The sequence below is a fragment of the Colletotrichum truncatum genome (genome assembly GCF_014235925.2).
Source record: "Colletotrichum truncatum strain CMES1059 chromosome Unknown Contig_0002, whole genome shotgun sequence".
Classification (NCBI taxonomy): domain Eukaryota; kingdom Fungi; phylum Ascomycota; class Sordariomycetes; order Glomerellales; family Glomerellaceae; genus Colletotrichum; species Colletotrichum truncatum.
Window position 1 is genome coordinate 3,093,745 of NW_027222399.1, and position 27,559 is coordinate 3,121,303.

Sequence of the window (27,559 nt, forward strand, 5' to 3'; positions counted from 1 at the left end):
ATTCCAAAAAAAGAAAATGAAAATAAAAAATAAAGAAAAGTTCATGAATTCATTAAAGAAGCTAGTCTTTTTTTGTTTTCTGCTCAGGCATTCTGCCATCTATCGTCCGTCTTCCACTTACTCCCGTAACCGCCGCTCCCATCCCCTTCCCATAGACAACCCCTGACGCCTCTCCATACCGTCTCTACAATTTTCTTGCGGGGTAATATCTGCGGGAACACAACGACGAGGTCCTCCTCCCCTTCGACGATGACAATCAGGTAGTACCGCACTTCGAACCCCCTGAACGCCTCGTTGACGAGGACGTCCTGTATCTTCTCCGTCGGGATGAACCGCGTCGCGGCAGACGAGAGGTAGCTCCCGCTTGTCGAACTAGTCTGTATACCCAGCCCGCGCAGAACAAGAAGGCTTTCCGTCGTATGTGTGCGCAGCAGCGTCGCGTAGGCCGCAAGGAGACATCCCACGATAAGAACGGGGAGGGGAATGGCGTGCGAGGAAGCGAGACGCTGGGCTAGGCGGCCGGGTATTGAGTTGTCGATAAACTTCACAGCCTGTGAAAGCGTCGCGCCCGAGAATAGCGTCTCTTCTGCGTACTCGTCCGGCTCGAATGTTCCCGTCGAGGTCGGCGAGGGGGTGAGGAAGGACGCGGCGTAGGGCGATTGAACCCAGGCGGCGTGGAGGAGGAGGATGGACGAGAAGAATACCACTACGCGCAGACCAAGAAGGAAAGCGGAGAGGAGCCGAACGGCCAGGGTCGGTGGGGGGCGTGTCGTTACTGTGAACTCGGCTGTCGTGGGCGAGGGGCGCCGGACGTGGAGGCGTGGGGAGCTGGTGAGCATGTCGGAGGTGCGCTCTGCGTCGCAGTTATACAGTTGCGGTGCTATTCATGCCATTGGGTGGTTGGAGGTGCTGAGGTAGCTCTGAGAAGTTGCTCTCTCGCCGCTGTCCTGGCACCAGATCCTCTGGGATGCAATCGCAGCTCCAAGAAGCTGGAACTGTAAGTCGGCGATCGGTATCTTGCCCACCGTCAGTGCATGACAGCCGCTTACCTAACCTGGGTGGGGCTGGGTGCACGGCCCTAGCTGTGGGCGTAGAGGGTATATAACCAAAAAGTTGGGCGGAAACTACCGGCTGTAATGGTCAAATGGTTGAAGGCTTTCGTTATTCTTCTTCCGCTACCCCATCTCCATTAGAACCCTCTAATGGCGCCCAGTGCGAATGCTGCGGTGGCCACCCACTCGCATGGGTAACCTGCGATTGCTGCGTGTGGCCCTAAGCAATGAAGATAACCCTTGAGGGAGGTTTCACTCTGCAGAGATATCTTCACCGTCGCATGGCGTGCTGGATTACGATCGTTAGGGGCTTGAGGTAGTGGTTGGGGATGGAGATGTCAACTCCAATTTTTTAATTTTTTTTGATGATTTTCTAAGTCTCGATGCACACATCCACTTGAACCCCTCCCTATAGTGGTCATGTTCATGATTGTATGTATTGTTTTACTTTTGCCTCTGCTGTATTATATGAGCGACACCTAATTTCCATGAATTTCGAATAATGATGGTGTTATGTTGGTGCAAAGCCAATCTCCTGCTAACGAAGTCACAATGGCGATGTGTAAATATGCTCCACAGTACGCCGCGCACATGGTTCGAGTCACCTTCGCAACGCAGGTTTTTCGGTTTTTTTCATGTTTTCCTTTGTAGAAAATCGAACCAGGACAAATCAAACTTAATATTAGTTGCACAAAATGGTAAAAGCCAGGTCGAGTTGCATTCTTCTCAATATTCAGCCTGTACGTGGCTATCCTAGATCGTGCAGCTAACTACATACATTGTCATCCTCCCCTGAGAGAAAAAGAAAAACAAAAAAACAATGAACAAAAAGGCGACACCCAACAGAAGGTGCAAGAAGAAAATAAAGAGCAGGAAGATATCACCCTGCTTCAACTAGATGAACAAAGATGCCGTGAGGCAACATTGTAAGACGAATGTTTCCAGCACTTTTCTGTCCCCCATCTTTTCCAACCTCATCGAGGCGAAACAGTCAGCGTCGGCACCGTTTCGATCCTCACTTTTTCCCCAAAAAAAGTAAAAAGAAAAAGTATTTTCGTTTCCATAAATCCCCGATTTCCCGGCCTGTGTCCTTCCCTCAGGTACATCGCTACTCACGATATCATGTGCTCCTTTGCGTGTGCCTCGCGGCTTTACCCAGTCCAAGATCCAGCCATCATCAGTCATCATTGAGAAGGAAGAATGCGAACGTAACGAAAAAAAAAAAAAAAAAGCAAAGAAAAAGGGATAAATAGTTCGCTCTGTGCTCTGAAGGTAGTCATGAAGGACAGACTTGAAGTGTACAAATGGCGCTTTCTAATCAGAAGTTTTCAGCTATCGGCAACCTGACACACATGAAGGATGCCGTGCCGCGAATGTTTGTATTCCTCTGTTGTCGAAAAGTAGTGGTATCAAGATTCATCGAAAAACGCCAGTCGCCATGCAACGAATCGAATCGAAACATAATGGGTAATAGATAATTAGGGGGTGATATTTGTTTGGGGTAGTAGCTCGGCATAGCCTTGATCATGTTGGTAGCTTAAATAAGGTCGCCGGCGTTCAAGCCAGTAGGAAGAGTCTTTTGCCTCTGTGCTGTGATTGGAGATCTCAACGTCTCGCGGCCATAAGCAGCCGGCATCGGCACGCTCTCGTAAGGCGCGAACTCGTAATCATCTTGTCTGGGTCTCATGGCAGCAGAATCCTTGCGGCTGCGGCTTCCGGATCTGAAGCGGTCGGTGGCCTTGGAAATACGGCCAGCAAGACTGTGCTCACGCTCGGTAAAGCTGCGGCCGCGGCTGTGACCTTTAGAAACGGGAGGACCTGGCGCTGGAATGACAGGAACAACCATATCCATGGGCGCAGCAGCAGGGGCGGGCTCGTCATCGTCCATGACGATCTCAATCATGCCCGAGCCGATGGCACCGGCGCCATTTTGGACAGCGTAAGGAAGCGGCGCCGGTGGTGGTGGAGGAGGCATGGCGAGGTGCTGCAGCTCCTTTAACACTGGTGGGGGAGGGGGTGGTGGCGGCACATTCATGTAGTCGTTGTCCTCTTGAGAGGCGCGCCTGGAGTGAAAGAGATGGTCAACGGTACGGACTTCTCCCGAATTTCCCCGTCTCATCGAAGGACCCCTCGAAAGCGCAAGTCCACTGGGACCAACGGTCTTGGGCGAGGGTACGTCGATTGGTGGAGCGGACATGCTGCGAGGGATCATACCGCGGACTGGGGGCTGATATGTGGTTTGCGGGAGGAGCGTGAGCCCCTCGCCCTCCTGGCCTTTCTCGGGAGACAGTTGGTCAGGCGATGTCAACGGCGAATGCCGCTGTGCAAATGTGGCTGGGATTGGGGGCACCGGAATGCTCTGGCCCTTCTCCTTGTCGGACTCAATAATGAGACGCATGGCTTTGGGCGTTGCCGGCAGGCCAATATGAACGTTGGAGCTGCGGGCGTACATGCTCCTGTGGGCTTGGGGCGAGTCGGCAGTGTGGCTGCGAGGAGGAAGCTCAATGGAACTCTCTGGAGGCTCAACACCCACGCGAATCTGGTTGGGGTGGGGGATGGGGGGCGCTGATGGACGCTGCGCAAGCGACTTTCGACGCTCCTCGAGTTCGCGGGCAGCTTCTTCCTTCTTGCGTTGTCTTTCGTCCTTCATGGCCTTGAGATCCCCGGCATGCTCGGTTGATGCGGCACGCGACTTGGCCTGTGATGCAACAACTTCCCGAGTGTGCTCTATGTTCTCAGCCGTGTTACGACGGCGGCTTTCAGATCGATCGCGCTGGGGGAACTCTTTTGTGAGCTCAGGGGAGACGCCTTTACGTCCCTCAGTGTGGCTAGTGCTTCTGTTATGCCTGTTTCTGAAGTTTTCTTGCGCGATGACAGCCTTAGTGAAATCCTCTTCATCTTCGGACCCCTGGTAGTGGCCAATATTGGCTGAAAGGGGAAGAGGGGATGAGGGCGACCTGATGTGAGATCCCTTGCGGTCTTGACTGCGACCGCGGAGTTCAAGAGCAGGAGGGCGGTGTCTGCTTTCGGGGCTCTTGTGGCGAACTTGGCTGCCTCGACTAGATGTACGACTGGCGACCTTCCTGCTAGCGCTCGCCTTTCTCACCGTGGGAGGATCCACGAAATCAGGCAGCAGCTTTGGAGTGCTCAAGTTAATAAGATCCTCAGGTGACATGGGAATCGGGGAGGTAGGGGAACGCTTCGGCTTGGGCCAGGTACGATTGGCAGCGCGGCCACGATCCGCCGACGTCTCACGAGATGGTGCCTTGCGGCTGCGGCTATTCTCGCGATCGCGGCCAGTGGACCCGTCACGTCGACCTTCCCGGCTGCCGTGGCGGCTACGCTGCTTCCGTTGGTGGACACGCTGTGCAGTGTCCAAACTGTGAATATAGTCTTGTCTTCCGCCGCCAGTAGTATTGCTACGGTAGCTTCTGCCCGTGGTCGAGTGAGAATTGACAGAGCTCGTGACAGAACCGGGGCCTCGTCGTCGAGAGGGCCAGTGGAAACGAGTCGAGGATGAAACGGACTGCTCGGGAGAGATGGTCTCGTTGGCTAGGGGGTTGTCAAGGCCTTCCAGCTCGAGAACAAGACCTTTAGGCTTGCGGTCGCGAGAGCCGTTTCGCTGGTGCAGGCTACCCTCCATCTTGATGATCATTCTAGCGTCAGGAGATGGGGGAGGGAGGTCCCTCGTCCTAGTGACCATCTTGTACTGGTCGCGCATCATCATGGGACTAGCAGTGGCGGCTCTCTGCAAGTTCAGGCCAGCTGCCAGGTTGTCTTGCTCGGCGGAGGACATGCGCATGTGAGCGGCGCGGCGAGCGTTAATATCGTCGGCTTCGCCCTTGAGCTGCTCTCGCGACAAGTCGCCCGGGACCTCCCCGATAGACGGGAGACGCTTGCGACTGAACGCAGAAGTGCCAGATCTGGCGGAGTTTGGTGTGTTAAACTGGCTGCGGTTGGGTGGGCGAATGAAAGCAGTCGTAACATCGAACCCACCCGGTGAGACGGCGGAATCTGCGATAGGGGTAGGGCCAGCAGCGATTGGCGTCTGGCCTCCGTCCATCTGGGAGAAGAATTTGGATTTTCCTCCTTGGTCACCGAAAGAGGTGATAAGCTTCAGTGCGGAGGTCTTGGCGATGCTTCTCTGAGGTCCACGATTGACGCCGGGGGGTGAAAGAGGTGGGGAGAGGATCTCTGGGATGCCTTGGTTGACGTTTTGGTTGATACTCTGGAAAGTTACTTGAGCGGCAGATGGGGATGTCCAGGGCTCATCAGACTCAGCCCCAGTGCAAGCGAAGCTGTGGACAAGTTAGCAGACGATCACTGGGTGTTAAGCAAATGACATACCATCGAACGGCGAGCTGCTGCTGTCCATGCATAACAGCCCATTCTCCCCACTTCTTGATGATGGCGGACTGTCGTTCCCACACGGCCGGGAAGAAAAGACAAGTCAAGATCAAGGCTTCCATATACTTCTTGTGAGATACGTAGATCTCAATGGCATCGGTGTGGTCTCCCATGCCGATCAAGATGGTGACTGCGGCGTGGATATCACCGTGTTCTAGGAGTCTCTGGACATATGTTCGACCGAGTTTGTGCTGCGATGCATGACCTCCAATGCCGCTAAGGGCCAACAACATCCAGTCGGACGACGTCATAGAAGCTGAGCTGGCAGCCAAGACATCTGCATCAAGGTCTCCAAGCCATCGAAGGAGAAGGATGCGGGCAGGCGCACCGGCTTGGTGCCGGCTCAACTCTTCTCGAATCAAGTCTTCGATTCCCTTGTTCCATCCAAAGATGGTGCTCAGCATTTGTTTGCGAAGATCATCATTGGTAAGACGGGTATTGTCGGCGGCAATTGGGTGCTTGTAGGGAATATCGCTCAATCGGCTTCTGATGTACTTGAAGAGATCTGTAACCTTGTTGTCCACAGGGCTAGGGATAACCTCATTTCGCAGACGGGATGGCCTGGAACGACGAGATCGATACGATGACATTGAAGTGCCGGTCAGCATGGAAGTTCCGCTCATGGAATACATGTCCCGCTCCTGATACGGTGCAGCGGAAGATTGCAACGACGATCCAACAGAGATGTAAGTATTCTCGGTTCCTCGCGAAATAGCTGACGAAGGATAGACGCCGGGTGTCCGTGATCCGGAACCTGATCCCTTGGATATGGTGGAGAGCCCTATGGAGTGTCCGCTGCGGCTAGACGCCGCGCTGGCGGAATCGGCATCGTAGGGGTCAAGCGCCATCTTGACCGGCGCATTGCTCGTCTCCTTCCGACCAACGATGCGGTCGAAGGGGGACATGTGGTCCTCATCGCTCTCGGAAATGCCCATCTCGATTGTGCCTGATGTAGCATCCGAGTCGGTTGCGATTGTCGTCGACGTCTTCTGCGATTGCTGTTCCTCGATTGAGACAGGCGGCGACGGCGGCAACAGGTTGGCTGGGTGCTGTACATTAGCCACCATGATTGACGGTGTGTTGAGATCGAACTGCTGGACGGTGTTGTTGGCACCGAGAGTGAATAGACTGGCACCAGGGCCATAAACTGCCAGACCTCTGACGTGTTCAAGAGTTGGGATGCTGTCCCAAGTAACGTGCTTGGTACGGACGTCCCATGAAAGTGTTTCCCTGATGTGAGCATTGTCAGTGCCTATCATAAGCGCGCGCGTATGCCCAAGTGGCAAGAGTGACGTACGAGTCTGAGAACTGAATAATTCGGCCGTTCTTCGACCAGCCCATCCAGTTTGGGCCAGTCTGATAGTTATCGGTGCGCTTGAGGATTCTGACGACTTTTGCAGGGTCGTCGCTGCTGTATGACTTGGACACGCTCCAGACCCGGAGGTCACCGTCATGAGTTTGGGTTGCCAACATGTCCGACTTTTGGCGAGACGATGAGGCGTGCCAGTTTAGTGTCACAATTGGCGAGGGTGCTCTTGAAGTTCCCAGATTGTGCAGAATTGTGAATCGTGGCTGCAGAGTTGCAACCAACAGAGAGCCATTTTGGTAACTATCAAAGGGTCAATTTCATGTAGCCAAGTCTTGGTGGTTTCTGCCAAGCTCACCCAATTGCAAATGTCCGGCAATCTGCGGCCGGTGCAAGAGCCGTGACTGCTATTTGGTCAATTGTTCTTGAGGATATGTGTTCTGACGTTGTTGGCTCAAACAGAATGATGTTGCCTTGTGTGTTGCCTGACATTGCGTTAGCAATTGTCATTTCGTGGTGTTACAGAAGTAGGCGAGCGATGCTTACCAAACGCGACGTTGCCGTTGCGCATCCATGCAGCGGTGGTCAAGTGCTCATAAGAAGCAAATCGGGCGACTTCGTCACCCGTCATAAGATCCCATACGATTGCTGTTTGGCCTGCATCGTAGCTGACTACCAACCTCCCAGCTCCAACTTCGCTCTGGGTGTCAACTGCGAGTAATCGGACTTCGTCCGAGTGCCTCGAAAACCTTCTCTCGATCGTAAGGGTATCGTGATGACAGCACACAATGGAACAGCCCTGCGCGTACAAGAACATGGACGCCGTTGCGGCGCACGGCTCGAAATAGCGCATAATGTTGGGCTGCGACATGGTAAAGTCTTGCATCTCATTGCTCCGACCTCTTGCTGACGACCTCCCGGAGCTCACGGTGCCGGTTCGATTTCTGGCGGAGGCGGACATGATGGCACTATATCTTTTTTCGGATTTCGATCTGCGACCCGGTGCGATGTTAGCCGGCAGGTTGCATTCAAGGAGGACAAGGCCTGGGAAACAACTGCAGGTCCATTTCTACCGGAACCTCTAAGCCCCCCTCAACCCCAGAAGAGGGTGCATGACTTTTGTGAGACAGGTTTACTCACCAATCCGCGGCAATACAGCGCCCGTCCGGCTGCTTCGTGGCGAACCAAAGACAGTCGGGAAGCTACACCTCTTTCACTCCAACCATCACATGAAGCACTTTCCAATGTCCGTTCCCGGACCGGCTGTCCTTCCACGTTTCAGGGTTCCGGACTTGCGGAAACTCGGCGCGAGCTTCTTTCGAAAAAGCGGTATCGTTGGCTTGCCGTCGTGTTACGGTTGATGGTTGTGCCGTGATACTCTGGCGATGTCTCTGTTCCTACGACGCGGGGTTCTCTTCTTCGCTTCCAGCGGGCTACCAAGTAGAAGTAGTAGGACAGGAAAGGAAGAAGAAAATAAAATTCAGGGAGATGGGGTGTTAAAAGACGGTTACAGTCTGTCGGGACGAGTTGAGGGGGGGAGACGCTATAGACGCAGACGGAGGGTGTGAGGTGATGCAGTTGTCTCCGTTCAAGGCGGCACTGTTGGTGGTGGCTAAAGATCTCACTGGATAAGGTCCGTTCGAGGGGGTGTACCGGCGCTTGACTTGCAGGTCGGTTCTGCCGATTCACAACACAAAGATGTGTGTAAACAAGAGAAGCCAGAAGCCCTTTTGCTTGTAGCAGCAACAGAGAGGAAAAGAAAAGGGAAGGAATCGAAAAGGCCGGTAGAAAATAAGAGAGGTTGCGCTTGAAGGGGGTGTGGACGGGGTGTGATGGAGCCAAATAGGACGAGAGTCAAGCAACATGGAGCATGGCGCCTAAGTCGTGAAAATGGCTTGTCACTGGACGAGCAACCCTTGACCACAAAATTAGAGCTTTTCGTTGAACGGTCGAGGAATCTAGGAGCGGATACGGTCCGGCTCATCTGGTCAAGCCAAGACGCTGCATGGCTCTGGAGACCAGACCGGGGATGGTGGTTGTCGAGGGGCCTGTCAAGCCAGTCGAGGGGACCGCCCAAGGTGTGCAAGGTGCAAGCCACCGCGTGCCGAGGGGTTCAGAATTGGGGGATATGCAGCAAGTCGACAAGGGTCCGGGGGATGGTGGAGATGGTCAAGTGGGAGAGGCGGCCTGGTTGGGCAGCTCGTCGAGGGTCGGGGCAAGCAAAGTGTGTCTGAACAGGGCAGTACATCAATATTTTGCCATAATTAGGTCTCTGACTTCTTAGTTCCTTTCGCAAATCGAGTTGATTCGAGGTATTCACATCTAGTCTTCCGCTTCCTTTCCTGCTTGATGCGGTTCGATGCTGGCACTGCTGCTGCTGCTGCTGCTGCTACTACTTGCTGCTTGCGATATTGCCCGCTTGCGTATGTGTGCGCGGGTTACAGGAATACCGGCCTATCATAAGGAGTCGAAGCATCGTTCCGCCAGCTTAATTGACATGGCCTCCTGCTTGTCGCAACAGCTAAGCCATGCTGTCCAGAGTTCCATAGACCGTGTCCTGGCTTAGCGAGGCAAAAAAGCATAATGGACCACTTTCAAGTGAAGAAAGCGCATCGTCCCGTGTTTGGTCCGCAGTGACGTCTTGTCGGCGGCTGTTCTCCAACAAGCGTGTCTCGCTTTGAAGCTATTGGGCCCCCTTGGCCCTCGAAGTTTTAATTTCGCATTATCAAGCAAGCAAGCAGTAGCGGAGTAAATGTAACAGAAGATTTGGTCAGAGGTACCTTACAGACTGCTGTGGAATGCGCAATGCGCGGTATGTGCACAGAGGCATGCGTATCTGTCTGGGGGAAGTGTGAGTGTGAGTGGCATGACTCCCCTCCTCTCGGCGGTGGTCACGGTTGTGAATCCTGGCACAGGCAGCCTTGATTCGCCTTCTCAGCCATCGCTAGTACCTCTAGGACAGTCTCATCAACAGGCTTGAGAGCCTATCGAATGCATGGAAGGGAAGCCGATGGAGAGCGGCGGGAATGAGGAAAAGAACGTGGTTGGGGGAGCCGGGAGAAGAGCCAGTAGGCAAGCAGACTCCTCAAAAGAGGGAGCTGGGAGTTGGAGGAGAAGGATGGACGCAGATGAGAGGAGTCCACCAAAGTGGGAGTGGGCAAAGCTCTGGGCTCTGTCTCTTTCTTTCTCTGATGTGGTGACATGGAGCCGGGGTTGAACAATCTACGCGCCGAGGAAAGGGTGATGGCGCCTATGGAACTTGCATGGGGCCAATCCGGAGCCGCATGTGCCTTGTGTTCAGCAGCTGCATTACAAGGATACCCTTGTAGATGCATCTGACTGGTTCCTTCCTTTTAACCTCCCGTTGGATGCCCCACACTGACCCACCAAAGAGTAGCCGGTACGAATTGGTCCTGCCTTTTTTTGGAAGGATAGCGGCAAAATCAGAAGTAGCCGCTACTTGTGGCTGTTTCCCCGTCTGTGCCACCTCACGAACTTCACCTCTTCCAAGTGACGACGCATGAACATCGTGTCTCTCTGCTCATTGCTTCTTTCTCGCTGTCAACGACGGCACATCTATGTGGGAGCTGTTTCTACATGACAGTTTTCCATTTCTTATCGCACGAATTCTTGCCAAACTCCTCGTCCCGCGCACTATCTACCATTCTTCATCAAGATCGAGGCAATCATTCACTTACCACCAACCTGAGAGGTTTGCCCTCGTATTTCAGACCATTTCCCATCAATAACATCAACTCTTCATCTTACGCCCCCGATTAGCCCCTTGATTCCAGAAGCTGTATTTGGACGCCACCTTTTGCATCCTTTATTATCGGCTCTGCCGGCGTGGGTCTGGAATCACAATCCGCTGGCCGGCACAAAAGCGGCCACCATCCATCACCGATCCCCACACCTGCTTCGAGCTCGGAGCTCTGTAGGTATCGTGGTATCCCCCTCTCACACTTCCTGCACACAGATGGGGCAACTCAACGACCTGACAGCGTGCAATGGCTCCTTCAAGTGGCCCACCTCCGCCTCTGCAGCCCCAAAACCATATCCAGGAATCAAACTGCAGTAATACTGCATTCGCTTGCCGTTGGCTCGTTGTGCTTGCGGGCCGATCACTACTACAAATGCTATGCACGACACAGACCCCCTAACTGATTCGTATCAGATAAAGCCTCGTACTTTGGCATCCGGCTCTGATTCACCACAAGTATTGATGCTCTGTCGGACCAGTGCTGGCCCTCATTCAATGTATCTGCCATTGTGGAGAATTGGTCAACAACTAGGTCCATCGCAATATCCCACTTGACACAATGGAACGGATCTTGTTACATCATCTTGATTTGGTGTCATGGACTGCAAAAAGCAGTTGTCTCATCCACGGCCGAAGAAACGGCTTTCACTGCAGCTATCGAATTCCTCATCGGCCTGCTGGAGTTATCATTCGCTCCTCGCTACACCCATTCAAAATTTTGGGCCTGGCCGGGTCTGCTTTTTTAGACCCCGGATATCAATTGCACGCTGCAACCCCTGGAAAACCATCCGATTGCAGCCCAATAATGTCGAGGAATGGGACAGCCTCATTATTGACGGCTCCCTCATCGGCCGCTAATGAGATTTTACACCGCACACACTGGCTTAGCATGTAACCTCGCCGGCCTCTTCCCCGTGCATGAATGAAGCACATAATAAGATATGGCTGCATCTTCAGGGCAGGGTTCAACCCACGGTCGCCTCACCTATGAAGCATTGCCCAAGGCGACGGCTGAGCTGACGCCACATACCATAGATATGTAACGTGCTCTTCCCCTCTCGTAATTCCACGATCCTACCCCGGAACGGGTGGTTAATCCCCCTGCGACAACCATCATGGCTTTCATGCCACACTCTTCCACCGGGTAGCTACTTGTTGGGCGACTTCGTCTTTGAATCGTTTAGGCATCCAGATTGTGACAGTCGCGTCCAGGTCGACGTGCAAGTTATACCTTGTGTCTCACAGTACTATAGACCTGCCTCCCACTCATTGAGTAGGGGGCATTAGCCATTCGGTATCGGCGAACGATTATAGGACTAATTGGATAATGCCATCATTATCATTATGGTCCCATTATCAATGGTCACCGCTCTCTCTGGGCGACAAACGGGACCTGAAGATAGACAAGACAACCCATTGCGACATCGTAGTTATGTGGAGAGGTAATCGAGCCTAATCTACTGGCAAGTGCCCAGCTCGTGTACCAAGAAAACAAGCCGACGGTGGACTTCAATGATCGATAACTAATGGTCTAGGCAACTTAAAGCCGGGCTTTGAGAGGGTTCCCTCCAATTCAGAGATGCGTTAGTGGGCAGAGCTTTGGCCCCCTGTCATGTCGTACATGGCCTCGGCTCGGCAGCAGGGGTCAAATGTTTGCTTTGCCGTTAAGCTAACATCTCTGGCCTTCTGGTTCTTTCATGTTCCTGGTCAACTTTCCATTTTGATCCTGGCGCCTGCCCTCCTCGCTCAGCTGAGGTTGGATATTTTTGATCAAGTGCTGTCTGTTTGATAGATAATCGCTCATTAGGTAACATTCATCCATTACGAATCCGATCCCCGTTCATAGACTCGGTTTGTATCGTCGTGAGTCGTAATCGTAGACTAAAAATCGATGATCGACACCCATCACAGGAATTCAAAATTCACGGCACGCGTATCCCTGACCCTGTCAATAGAATCCTGCCACTGAGCTGTATCGGAGCCAGCATTAGGCACCTGGGTTTACTCTCGCATTTGATGCAACAGTGATATTCATGCTCGGAAAGCCACTTTAGGCATGGCTAATCAGCTCATCCTTCAGATCAGTTGCACCAAAATGCTCCAAAGCTGGTGCAATTATGTGACGGAAACTGATGTCACCCTCATGCCAATCTGATATAGCCTGCTGAATGAGCTGAGAGGCATATTCCGTCACATTTCATTTCACGCTGATACACATTCGCAATTCGGCGGGCAATGCCACCGCTGGAGGCCCTGAATGCTTGGCAGTTGTTGCCTCACGCAATGCTGCTAAATCTGACATTTGATCGTTCAAATCAACGCCAGGATCTTGCTCGTTGGAAAGGGATTGAGTGGCGTCTCTGACAATCTGCTTACAGAAGGCGTCGGGGCCCGTGGTGATCGGCTCCGATTTGTCTCTCAGTGCCCGCACCACACAGGCCGTACAATTCTCGTGCCTGTGTATAGACAACTGCGAGATGGCTGGCTACTGCGGAGTAATCGGCTCGAATTACCCCTCAGAGCCGACGACCGATATCCAATTGTATCCCCCGACCCAAACCGTAACGGCCATCAGGGACTGTGACCACGATTGCGATTTCTGTCAAATCTCACGACAACTAGATTCGAATGTCGCGCCTCACGAACAATACGATAGGATCAATACTAACAATTATTTTGAGAATACCGCGCAGTCCGCAATCTATTCATACCTGTAGGAACTCTTGGTGCCCGGGGCCGCTGCGTGTTGTGTGACGAATGGGAGGTTGCTGTGCCGCTTTGGCGTTCTTATTGGCGGTCAGCTGTAATTCGCCTACAGAATGGACGTCACGTAATACTCGATGAGTGGCTCATGCAACGCTTTAACTTCAATCGGGCCTGCACACTCATATATCTGTGTCAAGGAGAAGTCCCCTGCAAATAGAGGTCTCTTAACTGTGAGAATTCAAAGAGGCCTCTGCCGACGACCGCCAGTCTCAACTTCCACGGAAGGGCGGCGTCCCGTGACTACGAGTAGATGCGGCCTCGACCTGGGCGTATGCTTATGAATGGTTGAGGGTTGCTACTCAGTTATCACCAAAGGTGATGAAAACCTCGTCTTTGGGCTTTCATTGGAGACTTGACATGTCTCATCAAAAAGAGTAACACACCACCTCGTGGCAATACGGAAACTGTGCCTGTGAAGGAAAGCCCATTTGGGCACGTTCGCTTACCCCTGTCCCCTCATCCTTCTCGGCGGAAGCGGTGGTGCATTTGAACCGATTCTCTCAACTCCTCAAAAAGGGTTGTCAGAAAATGTGCAAAACAAGAAGATTAGAGCATCTCATCAAGTAAAGCTCGACCTGTGTAGCATAATACCAGGGGGAAACCAAGAACAGATTTCCACTTGGCGCTGGTGCCCTTACTCCGATCACTTTTAGCTGCTGTTCCCCGTCTGCATAGATCATCACCACCGAGCGCATCCTTGTCCCATCACACATGTTCTTCGTTCTGTTTACCATACCGTCACCGCATGCTCGCCGGGCTTGGCCAACAACAGCAAGTCACCCCGTCTGATGTCTAACAGCCGATGGCGATTACCTTTTGCTGACATCCAAGTTTTGCTGTGCTGACTTACAACTCCTGGACCCCTGGGTCCCAGCCGCCCTACCACCCGCATGTGGTCTAGCCGCGTGTGATTCGAACGGCGCTATCTGTGACTTGACATGGACCCGCAGTGCAAGCCCCCGGTTTACGGCCGGCACGAGCCAGAGGCAAGCCAACGCTCGCGGGCGACGGGCACGCTAGGGCTCGCGCGGGGCGGCGAGCGGCGGACCGGGGGCTACACACTCAAAGCGATTGTGATGGAAGGAATCGAACAGGGCCTGGTTCGTTGGTGGCGTTGGGACATTGCTGATTACTTACATAAGTGAGTTTTGAATATCTCTGGCCTCCATCTCACTCGTTCTGCGCCTCGTATTTTCCAGCGAAGTGTCTCGGGAAATTTATATGCCTTTTTCTTGGAGCCGCTGTATGTCTCAAGCCGGTGCTGTCCGCTTCTATAGCGAAAGAGGGGTGAGAGAGAGGGGGGAGGCTGGGGAGGGGGGCAAATGCGTGCCTCGGCGAAGCCAATTTTTGAGCATCTCTGAACGGAAACAATAAGAGCGTCCGCTGGACGGCCAAGCGGTGAGCGCAAAAAACGTGAGCGAGCATAATGCAAGATGCATCCCCCGTAGTCATGTGCCCTGTCCAACGTACGAGGGATCAGGGGCGGTTGGGGGTGGCTTTTTTATTTTTATTTTTATCTTTTATTTTTTATCTCAGTGCCTTGATTATTTCGTGCCACAACGATCTGTGCCCTATTGCTTTTTCCTTCTGTTAGACGCCCAACCGTCGGGCACGTGGTCTTGTGCGACCCGTTTATCGGGAAGGTCGACAAGACCTCATCGTGGGGCTGTAGGTGATTGATTGGCACACAGTACACTGTTCGGGGGGGAGGGGGGCCATTTGTGAACTTTTGTTCTCGTGGGACCCGAGAACGGCGGTCGCGGTGTAACTCCATTTGCCAGGGATTTCGGGCGCATGAGACGAAATGTAGAAGTCATCACTTGTCCGGGAGCCAGTCCGGAGGGGGATGGGGGATTGAGGGGAACGTTCAAAGGTCAGCGAAGTCGGTGAAGCGACGTCGGACACCTATGCGGAACTAGCGAGTAGAGGCAGATGACGATATTCGTATTCCCGTGCGTTAGTTCGTGCAATGGATCAAGTTGATTACAAACAAACAAAAGGTATACAGATTACTGTGTTGAGAGAGAGTAGAGCTAGTTATGTTGTGTTTCCCAGCCATCTCAACTGTTGCAATCGTCTCGGTATCATCATGTCTCGGTCGAGATTTTTACATCCCGCGTGTGAATGCCCAATCGGGGAATCGTAGTGTGCACTCCCACCACCCCTACCGCTGCCCTCCCGCCTTTGCATCCCGGTGACGCTTGGAAAAACCCCTTGCCCGGGGTGGATGCAAGGAGAAGAAGGGACGGGGGGTTGTGGCCCGACGCCGACGACTGCATACCCGTCCCCGGTCTCGGGCTAGGGGGACCCGCTCCGGTGTGCGCCGGGCCGGATGCGTCTCAGATCTGCCCCGCTTCTCCCGTTGCAACGGTGCAGGTCTATTTTGACGACGTCTGACGTCGGGTGGTCCTTGCTGGTGTGTGGAGGACGAAGATGGCTTTTGATAAGTCGATGTAATGGAGGGTTTGTGTTTTGAAGCTCTTTGGGATTCTGGCCAAAGTTGACTTGGCATCGATATTTGGAATTGTTAGTTGTGCTGCTCTGTTCATGGCTCTCAGGAAGTGCGTGATGGCATGTTAAATACGTCTTTCGGGTGCTATTTGAATATACTGACCATGAACTTGTGTTCTCGTTTCTGGTCTTGGCTGTTGGAGGATCCTGATGTAGACTTTCTTTTTTAGACCCATCCTGTAAATACCCTCGAAACCAAGCTTTATTCAACTTAGCTAGTGGTTTGCGCTCAGATATACGGCTCGGAGCTGTTGTTGCTCGATCGTACCTTTTCAATGCAAAATCCTCCAACTTGGTCGTCTTGCAAGATGGGAGGAATGTTCCAACATTTGAGACTAGCAGACACATCAAAGCTTCACAGTTATTGTCTTAATGTCATGGCTGTCCTTGTGGTGGACAGAATGCCACGTAAAATTTGCTTTGTATCAGATCGGCTCGTTGGGAAAGAAAGTAATTACTACTGGGAGCACATACAACCCCGGCTAATACAAGACTGTGACCATGTATCAGGGTCTGAAAGGTAACTCAAGATCCCAATGTCGTGCTCTTGATCTGTCATAGTTGTACCCAAGCTCAACGATCTAGGTTCTATGTTCTTAAACACATTGGAGATGATCATGAGGAATATAAAAGGGAGAAAAGACGCGAATAGTGCAGGCACTGACACATAACGGTTGGCGGCTCAACGATTGTTAGTAGTAGACGCATACGTCGGCAAGGAAACAGATAAAGACATTGCCAATTAGAACGCTGCGTACTTTCTTATTCAAATAGTGAAGCTAGATATATCATTTTTAACCCAATCCCTTCCAAGCACAATCAAAATGCATCTTCACAATTCAGTACAATGACAACACAACTGTATTGCTCACAATCGTAACTGGCTGTAACGAACCAAGACAAGACATCGTGCACAATGCACTAAATCAGGCTAAAAACATGCATAATAGTTCCAATAGACATCATCAATGAATTCCCAGCCATCAAATAGTCCCGCAGAACACTCTTCTGGCAAATGCTGATGTGCCCATCTAGGTAGGTACGAGGCTTGCCTAGAAGTGGATTTGAAACGGGAGCTTTAGATTTTACAATTAATTTGAGAGAGTAAGGACACATGTAATTGTGATACCTTAGTGCTTAGGAACCTACAGCGTTTATTGTTGCTTGAAAACTCTTTGACTAGATCATATTCTATATTAGAGCGGATGGAATAGACGACAAGCCTATCCTGTAGAAAAGGCAACTACCTATCCATTGAAGAACCTCGCATATCCTACTGAAGCGCATATCTATCTAAATATCCCTCTAGCATCGCTCTTTTGGCATTGTAGCGTATAAAGTTAGGCTTGTTCAAGAGTGATCAGGCTGTAAACCCCCCTGCAGGACGTTTCAACCAAGCCACAGCCACAAACGCGAGAGAGCCTCGAAGGTACTCTCAAATTTCTAGCTGCAAATCAGGCTGTGACTTTTTCACATTTTCCTTGACCAAAATTCTCGTTTGCGTATGTATTCAAAGCGGCAATCGACACAATAGATTTACCTCGTTCAGATTCCCCCTTTCGCCGCTTGTTCCGGCCCCTGAGATGTTTCTTTTTCCCCACTGCCTCTCCACCAAAGATAAGACCGAGTTCAAGTTTGTCCTAGTGAGTTCGTCAAGCTGCACATCGACGCGTTTCGAAAAGAAGGCGGACAGGGATGCTGGTCCTTCAAACAAATAACTCGATCCATTTCACAACATGAGCCAGCCTGATCATGATTTCGAAATTCCCTTCCCAAACTCATCTGCAAAAATGTGACCTTCAATATGGTCGGCTGGGATACAGACATCAATTTCGCAAGCGCATTGCTGCTGCACAGTTGCCTGACCGTGATCATCAAAGAAGCTTTGAACGTCATCTCCATCGCCTGTCGGCTTGTCCTCGCCCGCAATGACGAACACGGGATCGCGCGCTCCGTCGTTCTCGATGGCTACACCTCGGTGCTCTCCTGCGACTGCGACGGCGACCTCGCGGAGCTGTACTTCACCAACACAGGCCTCTTCCTCCTCGGCGTCTCACTTGCCTCCGCCGTCGCGATGAACTTGTTCCTCTCCGACCTGAGCCTCAATATTCTTGTCTCGTGCACATTTGGCTTCTGCTGGGTTGCCTCGATCTTTTCGTGTCGCAAGAGCTGGCTGATGGTGATCCTCGCGTTGCGGAGAGCCGGGCGGTTCATATGGTCTGATACGCCCTTTGTGAACTTCTTCACGCTGATTTACGTCGCGGTTGTCCTGCACGGCGATTCGACCATAAGGTTGAAGGATTACATCACCCTTCGGAGCATCGCCATCATCGAACTCGTGTTCATGAAGGCGTACATTGCCGCGTCGAACATGGAGAAGCAGATTGAGCTGCTAAAGTCGCTTTGCAAGTCTCGATTGGTGCTGTATGGGGGGCAGGTGAGCGCTCTGTTTCGTACATGCGTGTTCGGCTCATGCGTGGGTGCTTGTGAGTGAGGACTAATTTCGGTATTCATCATTAGTGGTCGCCCAAGAATCAGCGCCGTGGGATCTCACCTGTCGAGCGAAACTCCATCGTCCCGTTTACGTCGACGCAGAGAATGGCCGTCATGTTTTTCAAGACGACGGTCGGGCATGACTACGGATCAGTTCGGGGGTCGATGGGTCCTGGAAGCATACCCGTCCCTCGAATCGACAACTTCGTTGACGATAACACGGGTTCCGGGGAATGGCGTATCTACCGTCTCCAGGAAGATGTCATGCTCATTGCTGACACACTCCGGATGACAGACTCCAAGGGTGTGTGGAAAAGGTTCATCAGCCGGGCGCACGGAGTGTTTCTTAGGAGGTTAGGCAAAATAAGGGTTGTCTATCTCCTCAGAGATCGGGAGAACGAGGTAAAGTCTAACCCAGTAGAGGATGAGACGTCACGTTGGGTTTCCAACGTCAATTTTGTCACCGGAGTGAGTAAGTCAACATTGGAGAATTTTCGTCCTGCAGAGAGAGAATTGTTGGAAAGGGGTATCGTTGTGTAGTCATAATGTCATCATTAATACCTCAGTAAAAGCCCGTGATTTAAGCAGAGCAAGCAGAACTGCGTCTTTAGCCCACATCATCACAATACGTCTCTGAGTCCAGAGGCGACTTGATGGTTATCAATTTGTCGAGGATACTCGAGAGGCCGCCCATAGGGTCGAAAAGGTTGCCAAGCTGGGCATGAAAGATCTGGACTTGGCGGCCTGTCCCCATCCTTCATGACTATCGCGAATACAGATTCTTAAGGCGACGTATCGTAAGTTGGTAAAGCGCCGTCGAGTAATCGAGGACGAACATCTGTGCTGTGAGGTTGTAGAACCACAGTCACCTTCATGGACTTGTGCGATGCGTTTAAGTACCACAACCTGATGGATATACCTTTGGGCCGAGAAATAAAACAGTCTGGTCCAGTTCCATACTATTTGTGTTTCCGCTAAGTCTTAGTTGAATCTTCCCTGTTCTCTCCTTCACCTGAATACTTGCTGTGTATCAGTGCAGCCCTGACGCTTCATATGGCTAGTGTAGTCGTACCGATCATGCCGATGCAGAAGCACATCACTCTCATCTCATGCTGGAAACTGATTCGGTTCTGAGTAACGGAGGCACAAATCCCTGCCTTTCCCCTGACAAGTAAAGCGGAACTCACCACATAGTAGGTCTCTTTTCCGTGTTAAAGAGCAGACGAAAGCCGGGCTGGTGAGAATATGAAGGCCACCTCTGAGTACACGCTTGCCAAACATAGCATTAAACGAGTTCATCGAAAGAGGTCAAGGTACGCAATTTTAGTCTCGAGGGCAGAAATATCACTTTCCACGTCCAGCAGCTTAAAGACTGGCGGACGCGGAAAGGGTCCTATGCCTCCACGGTACCCCAGGCGACAGTTCGGTCTGCCTCGGTGACCTCAAACCTTGACAGTACTGCCCCTGACACACGGAGACATCCCAGGCCAGCTCATATACTAATCAGCCGGTAGCTTCAACGCCAACTCTTTCATAGCGGGGTTATCTTCAAGAAGACGACATATCAACACTAGGCAGCAACCTAATTTACGGGCCGGCACCGCATGCTAACTCGCGGGGAACTGCCATGTCACTATTCGGCACGACAGTCCCGTCATAGAATCAGCTTACAATTATCTTACTAGCTTGGCAAGTTCAGATGGGCGGCCCGTCGCGGCCGCAGAGCCGTCCAGAATGAAGTGGGCGTATCTTACAGTTCCCTTTGCCAGAGCCTGTTGCAGCCCACAGTTGCCGAGCATCCAGCGGTGCCATTATTGCGCCGCCTATGCGTGAATGATTATTTTACTTCAAACGTAGTGATGTGGTGTAGCTGGTGAGAATGCTGTTCCCTTCAGTCAAGTGATAGATTCACCCAAGGTGTGATGCACAAGTGGTCAAGCCAACTGATCTTAATCTGAGGATTCAAATCATAAGCCCCTGATGTTCGACATGTACCAAAGTGACCGAACGTTCTGTCATAGCATAGTATAAATCATCAACACGTTCTCTGCGTACCTCCAACATCTTGCTGCGAAAAACCTCCTCCGGAGTCCTGGTTGAGTATAGCATCGGGGTAGAACCCGACGCCGCGCAAGCAGACACCCGCCAAGAAGCATTTCGTATCCCCCCAATAAACAAACCAATCTCTTCCTCGATGGCGGCCCGTCTTCGCTCGTCGAGGCTCATGTGTGCACACCCAATACCACGGACCGCATGTCCCGATCGTGGAGGTTGAGTCTCGGGTCGCCAGCCTCCGCGATCGAACAAAACCTGCACCAATCGCCGTCAGCAGAACGAACAGACAACTCCTACCAAGAAACGGATGTCCATGATCCACTTCATCGAGACGGAAAATTTCACTGCTGGTTTCTCTGGCATCGCGTGATCGCGGCATCCTCCAAAACACCAAGCACACACCCAGGCCATCCGCACACCCTCCACCCCGCGATGGATCGTGATCACTTTTTTGCTCGGCGAGATCGGATAATCACTCCAGCCTGCAGTTGAGATCCGTAAAAGCACCCCTCGACGCAGGTGAGCTGCAGGATACCCGAGAGCCGCGAGACGAAGACAACCTTGTCGTCGATCCTGTTTCTCACGCATTCCCCAACTTGACGCCGCAAATGACAAGTGTGCGGAAGTGAACTCAACACATCGGATGCCGAACCGCATGATCTTCATTCATAATATAACTCATCAAACTCATACTCCAACCGCATCCGACTCCTCCTCAAACAGACCGGAACCATTCAAGACACAACTTCACCAAAACGAAACCCACCACCCCAGCGCACGCTCATCTCAAATGACCTGAACCTTCCAATAAATCAACTGCATCCACAAACTCTTCAAAAACCAATCATCCCCAACCTTCTTCCACACCTCGTGGTAGTGCCCGGCCCCAGTAGAGTGCAACCCGGCCTCGGAGTCGAGCGCGCCGGCGTGGAACAGCACGCCAAAGATGGCCTTGACCTCGTCGTCGGCGACCATCTCGAGCTCGCCGGCGTTGACCATGTGGATGGCGTCGATGTGCGCGTTGGTCTTGGTGAAGTGCTCCTGGAACTCGGCCAGCGACCCCCACTCGTGCGCGGCGCCGTTCTGCCTGACCACCTCGTTCTTCTTGTCGACGAACTTGAACGTCGCGTCCGGCAGCGCGATCTGGTCGAACAGGTGCCACTGGTTCGTGTCTGCGTATCGGCAGTATTTTGCCTTTTTGCGGCGGATCGTCTCAGCGATTTCGTAGGGGACTATCGGATTTGCACTCATTTTTTTTTCTTCTCTTATTTCTTTCTCCTTTTCAACGAGACACACGGAGAGTAACGACGGGAGATTATTTGTGAGTTTGTTTTCTATGAACGGTCTCTACGATTGTTCTTCTTGCGGTGATCTCGCCATATAAGGTGAGTGACTGTGTGAACCGCGGCCGCCAGAAGAGGGGTCAAGTGGAGATTCCCTGCAACATCGTCTCCTCGAAGGAAGCAATACTCCATACGAATGCTGCGCGATGGCCTTACAACGAGCCCCTCGAGGTCGTCGCATCGGATGTTTGTTCGACAACGGATAGGGCCGTTGAAGATCACTTGTCCTGCGCCAATCAGAACGACGCTGCCCTGGTGGAGGGGACTTCTCCATTGGCCGACGAGTTTCCATATCGAGGACTTGCAGTTGCTAAAGGTTCTATATGCATCTTGGCTCACTATTCTTCAAGCGGTGAAAGTATGTACTCGTGTGTATTAAATGCGTGAGGGACCGCTTGCGACTCTGTCGGGTTTGTCCGTACGCGGCCTCAAGTCAGATCGACGACGTCCTCAAACAAGAGCAATATATCAAGTGCGGTCAGGATATGCTCAAACCACGGGGGGCAGTATCCAGCGCGCATGCGGTAATGTCCAACGGCCTTCTCTCGAACGTCGATCTCTACATCAGACCGTTCCTCCCCCGCAGATACCGTTTGCGGCACATAATTTTTTTCGTCTTTGGAGTTTTATGCAGACGTTTCGAGCTGCATGCACAATCGGTTCCGTCTCTCCGGGAAACCAATCCGGCTGGGAACCCGAGCAAGAGCCGGAGGGCGGGCAGAAGAACAGAAAGCAGCAAACAAACAACATGGCCGCTAGCCTTGCCTAAAGGGAAGCCCCCCCTGCCCCGGGTCCCGCGAGCCGCTGCCGGCCAAATTCAGGAGGGAGCTCTGGTGGTGGATATGGAGCCCCAGGGGTGACCACCCCCCCGGCGGTTTCTAGAAGCCCTCAATTTCCTTGACCGAGCAAACAACGTGTGCATCCAGGTTCCATTTCCCATTTTGCCGGTCAGTGCGCGACGGGACCGGGGGGCCCAGATTGAGGAGAGCTAGGGGAGCTGCTGGTTAGGCTAAAATCACGAAATTCATAATAGTATACGCGAGCGAGAGCAGTCAACCGGGTGTCTTGTACCTGTGGGCGAAGTACCCATGGTGGGGGATCGCTCGGGCTTCGCCTGTGTTTGCAAATAGATGTGATGTGCGCCGGGCCACGGGGTAGCTTTCCTTTGATGGATGTAGTTCTTCTCGTCGAACCCCCTGTTTTGAGTGGAATTCGGAAAAGCGCGTGGGTTTTTGTTTCGGTGTGTCTTCCCTTTTTTTCGGTGTCGGTAACCGCTCCTGGAGGTTATCCGTCCGGACCTGGCCTCTGTTCATTTACAATTTTACTATTTACTAGTAATGTAGCAGCAGGAGAGAACGGAAGGGAAGATGAGGAGCTATGTCAGGGTTGCCGTTTCAATCTGATCTTTTGCTCTTGATCGCCGACTCAGTCCCGTCGTTGGCACGGACCCGGATGCGACTGGATGCAGCCGGATGGCCCCTTAAGGCATGTGCTGGAGTAGCATCCGTCTCGGTGGTCTTGTTTAATGGACCTGAAACAAGACGAAAAGGAATTGGTATTGGCATTAGCATCAGCATTGGCATTTTTTTTTTTTTTTTTTTTGGCATTCTGAGTCGACCGCAGCTTGATCTCATCGCCCAAGGGGGTTACAACACAATAAGAGAGGCAAAAGATGGTGTTTTTTTTTTTTTTTTTGGGCAACCCCCTGCGTGCGCCATCATTATGACTTTCCCTTGCGTGCCTGCATCCCGCCTTTTTCGGGTGAATAGGGGCGTCTTTTTCTTTTCTTTTTCTCCTTTCCCATGATAGAATTCGATTCTATTCGATCCGGATGAGCATTTGCCGCTGATGGCGGGGGACCAGTCAGATAGCAAGGGAGCAACTGTGTCATATCATTTGAGAGGGGGAAAGAAGGCCAGAATAGAATATCGCCAAACGCTCCGTTTCGGTTGGCTTACGACGCAAACGATGGGACGAGACGGGATGGGGTAGGCCATCGCAAACTGCGTTCAAGGCCCAATCCGAACTCGCCGTCCAAGTGTTTGTGCGAAGCGGGCTGGGGGTGGCCAAGTAACAAGCAGCAAGCTACACAAGGCAACGTAACGGCTTTTCTTGCCTGTTCTGAGGTAAGGTCAGCAGCAGCAGCAGCAGCAGCAGCAGCAGCAGCAGCAGCAGCAAAGCTCGGTCAAACAAAAAAGGTGTGTGGCATTCGAGTAACACCGCTCTCGTCCCAAGGCTGGCTGGCTGGCTGGGCCGGCGGCACACACCCACACACCCAACACACCCACCCGCAGCAGCCACGACGATCCGGGGAAACAAAGGTAGTGGTGGGCTAAGACCGAGTAGGAAGAGTAAGTCAGTGTAATCTGGGGCGCCACCCCCATTCTGAGTCAGGCCAGCTTGGGGAAGGACACACACGTCTCGGGTCAGACACAGGCGAAGACGGCTCAGCCAGTCAGCTCGGCCGGATTCACGGAGGGCAGAGATATGGACGAATGATGTACAAGCCATGTCTGGACAGTAAGTACTCTGCGTTTAGGAGGTGAGAGTAAGGTTGTATGGGAGGGCAGGCGGTAAGTGTCAGAGACGTGAGCAAGTGGTGAGGACAAGGCGGTCAGGGATGCAGCTGTCACCGCCCTGCTGCGTGTTGTGTGCTGCATACTGATACCGCCTGTTGCGGAAAGAGTATTGCCCTATTGCGTGCTGCTTGGTGCTTCGGTGTGTTTGTACCCTGTTTGAGTCGCATCGCGTGTTGGATGGGAAATGTACTGACGGTCAAGGTGTCAATAGGTGAATTCGGAAACATTGGACGTTGGGGGACGGCTAGTCAGACAGCAGCCAGAAACCAGTAGTGACGGTCGGAAGGCAAGCCGATGCACCCATCCCGACAAACAGATGGATTCGTAAGTTTTCTTTCGTCGCATCTCTTGGAGGGCGATGGCGGGAGGGGAACAGGGGGGTCGCAATCAGAAATGGTGATGTCGGTGGTTGTCTGGAGGAATGGAGGAAATTCGGGCATCCAACGGAATTCCACAGGAAAACAAACATCTTCGTCGCATTGTTGCATCCGGGCCATCCCATCCAAGCCAGTCGCATTCTCGTCAAGTAATTGTCCTGAATCATTCAAGGTGTAAAACCTTGACTGGACGGGTCTCGATGCCTGCCAGGGCAACAATTTTATGAATCTCATTGCCGTGGTAATAATGATGGCTGGATGATAACTGACGGTGTTTTTTGATTTCCCCTCTCTTTCACACACACCCCCTGAGTCTTGAATCTCACGGAAGAAATAAGAAGCGCCGCAAATGACGAGGGTGCATACCTTCGCCTCACCTGGCCCTGGCCATGTTATCTATGCCTGACTCCGGGCACCTGGTACGTCGTGGGCTACATGTAAATGATTAAGATGAGATGCCGGGGTAGGACGAGCTAGGGTAGAGTCGAGCATCGCGACAATAGAGACCGAGGAAGACAGCGACGGGGAAATAAAATTTTGCAACAGGTAAACTGCTGCCGAAAAAGGCACACTCACCACCTAGGGTAAAAAAAAAATCAATTAAAAAAGAAAATCAAAAAAGGATTAATGAGATGCAAGCAGCCCAACCCGGCCCAGTGGTTTGGATGGGGAAGGAGAGATGGAGAGACAACGGTCGGGAGCCAGGGGTACGGAAATGGCTTCTTCTTTTTCTTTTTTTTCTTTTCACACCTTTACTCAATCGATTTATTGTGGTTCTTTCCTGGCCTTTTACACCCCGCCGTGATTGCTTTTTTGTTGGACCCCTTCTGGTAATCTGAAAAGGAAATTTCACCTCTGTTTCGCCGTTCTCGTATGTAACTGGAGCGGGATGGGCGCGGATGCAATGCGATGCGATGCGCCGCCCCAAAGACCGCCGACTCGACTCCTTCAGCCCTGGACGGGACGGGGAACGGTGTGCCGAATGCAGCCACGGCAGACTGGTGGCACACCTACTTTTTGATGCTTTGGTTGTGTTGTCTGTAGTGGGCTTGCTGAGATGCAGTGTACTATGTATAATAGCCAACCAAACAGGTTCCCACAGAGAGCGGTGTTGTCGGTTACTGGAACAGGAACGAGATCAGACGTAACCACAACCACACCTCCATTTTAGAGTCAGCCGGCCGGCACTGGAGGACGTCTCTCGGGAAAGGGTCTAGGCGGCGGTGAGGCGTTTGTAAGTGTGTGCGCCGTAGAGGTGCGAATACCTTACTGGAGTTGATTGTAATTGATTGCTACCATCCATGTACTCACTACTGTGGCTCCCCGAACGCGGTCGTCTCGTAGTTTTACGCTCTATCCCCTCTACAATGTACTGCCCCTCCCATCACCCTGGTCGGCCCCTCCCTCTGGAAAGTGAAAGAGGGGACCTATTGACGCCCAAAGAAGGGAACAACAACACCTTGAAGCTGGAACCTGACGATCCACGATTGTTGAGAATGAGGGGGTGTGATGGATAGCTTCGGGTCGATCAACCTGAAGCTGTTTGAAAATGGGATAGTGAGGGGGTGTACGACAGCGAAGACGTAGACAGCATGACAAGTACACGACACGTACAACAATCAAATCTATTTCCCCTCTTGATTCGAATTTTTCGGTAAATAAGCTAAAGTTCAAGATTTCAGCGAGAAAAGGACGAAAGTAGTGACCAATGACGGGTTGGGGTGAACACCACGAGGAAAGCATTGGCGATCAGCCAAATACGGACACAAAATGAAGGGCAAATCCCAAAACACACAAAACCCAGCAAACAGCGACAGAAGTGCCTGAGACTGGACGGAGAAGCACCGAGCGCACCGAGGCAAGCAGGGTACCTACCCAACTGCCCGTGCTGGCTGGCCCCGAGGCCCGGGGCAGTCCAGATTGTGTCCCCGGGGACATGGGCCCGCCAGAAGAAAATATGGAAGGCCAGAAGCTGTGGACACTGAGCCTGGAGGGGGGAAGGGGGCCTGGAAGGTACCGTGGCTTTTTTTTATTTGTTATATTAGCCAGGGAAAGAAAAGAGTCTGGAGGCGGGAAGGCAGGGCCACAAAGAAGGAAAGAGCGTAGCCAAGCAATTTACTTGTGCCGCTGTCGGGACGAAATTGGCAGGCACGCAATCACTTGGGGCTTGCTGTTACTCCCGGGGCCCCTCTTCTAAGCGAACCGCTAAAGGGGGGCCAGAGCACTGTGAAGACGGGGGGGCTTCGGGGGCCTGGGGGGACCTGAGCCTGAAAAAGAGAAGGAAGGAGCTGCCGCCTCTGGCCCAAGGGACGGGAAAAGAGTCATGGTCCACCGGCTGGAAAGGGTTGGAGGGGGTAGTTACTACCCAATGAATCCCGACACACACACACACACACACACACACACACACTCACTTTGGAAGTTATGGTACACACCCCCTTCCCGACAAGGCGGTCAAACACCGCTTCTTCTTTTTCCGTTTTCTTTGCTTTCTTTTTTTCCACTACTTTTCCTTGCTTTTTGGTGGCTGCCCGCTCTACCGCTGTCCTCTCCCGTTGCTTCCCCGTATGCGGCCCCCTTCCGTCTCATGTCGTCCATTTTCGCATCGCATGTCTCTGCCATAATGTCTCCCTCCGGCCTGGGACACATCATCAAAGGGGAAAAAAAAATAAAGAAAGTAGAGAGTTGGCAAGCCTCATAGCCGGGGTAGCAATAGGGGGGGGTGTTTGTGTGTTTGTCCCTGCGGCGTGGGGGACAATCAATCAATCAAATCAATCACTACACCATGAATACATCAGGTACTTCCCTTTACGGTAACCGTACAGTCAGGAATGTCGTCTCCCTGCGTACCTGTCCATCGCAACCTCGACCGCTTGCACCACTGAGCCTGGCCCGTCCGCTCACATTCCC

The 27,559-nt window shown here is 52.4% G+C and overlaps 4 protein-coding genes across 4 annotated transcripts; 1 reads left to right on the forward strand and 3 right to left on the reverse strand.

Annotated features, from left to right (window-relative positions):
* Window positions 1-83: 83 nt before the first annotated feature.
* Window positions 84-839, reverse strand: CTRU02_203786 (GPI-c transferase complex; the record flags this gene model as incomplete). The annotated part of the gene is made up of 1 exon (XM_036722360.1): window positions 84-839. The coding sequence occupies one exon, from the start codon at window positions 837-839 to the stop codon at window positions 84-86; it is 756 nt and encodes a 251-aa protein (XP_036585966.1).
* Window positions 840-2,589: 1,750 nt separating this feature from the next.
* CTRU02_203787 (idc1 protein) lies at window positions 2,590-7,726 on the reverse strand (the record flags this gene model as incomplete). Its single annotated transcript, XM_070204261.1, has 5 exons — window positions 2,590-5,361; window positions 5,396-6,689; window positions 6,757-7,068; window positions 7,124-7,250; window positions 7,312-7,726. 5 exons carry the CDS (start codon window positions 7,724-7,726, stop codon window positions 2,590-2,592), a joined length of 4,920 nt encoding a protein of 1,639 aa, XP_070062024.1.
* Window positions 7,727-17,606: 9,880 nt separating this feature from the next.
* CTRU02_203788 (uncharacterized protein) lies at window positions 17,607-18,835 on the forward strand (the record flags this gene model as incomplete). The annotated part of the gene is made up of 2 exons (XM_070204262.1): window positions 17,607-18,239; window positions 18,326-18,835. The coding sequence occupies 2 exons, from the start codon at window positions 17,607-17,609 to the stop codon at window positions 18,833-18,835; spliced, it is 1,143 nt and encodes a 380-aa protein (XP_070062025.1).
* A 2,301-nt stretch (window positions 18,836-21,136) lies between these two features.
* On the reverse strand, window positions 21,137-21,601 carry CTRU02_203789 (uncharacterized protein; the record flags this gene model as incomplete). The annotated part of the gene is made up of 1 exon (XM_036722363.1): window positions 21,137-21,601. One exon carries the CDS (start codon window positions 21,599-21,601, stop codon window positions 21,137-21,139), a length of 465 nt encoding a protein of 154 aa, XP_036585969.1.
* Window positions 21,602-27,559: the final 5,958 nt, after the last annotated feature.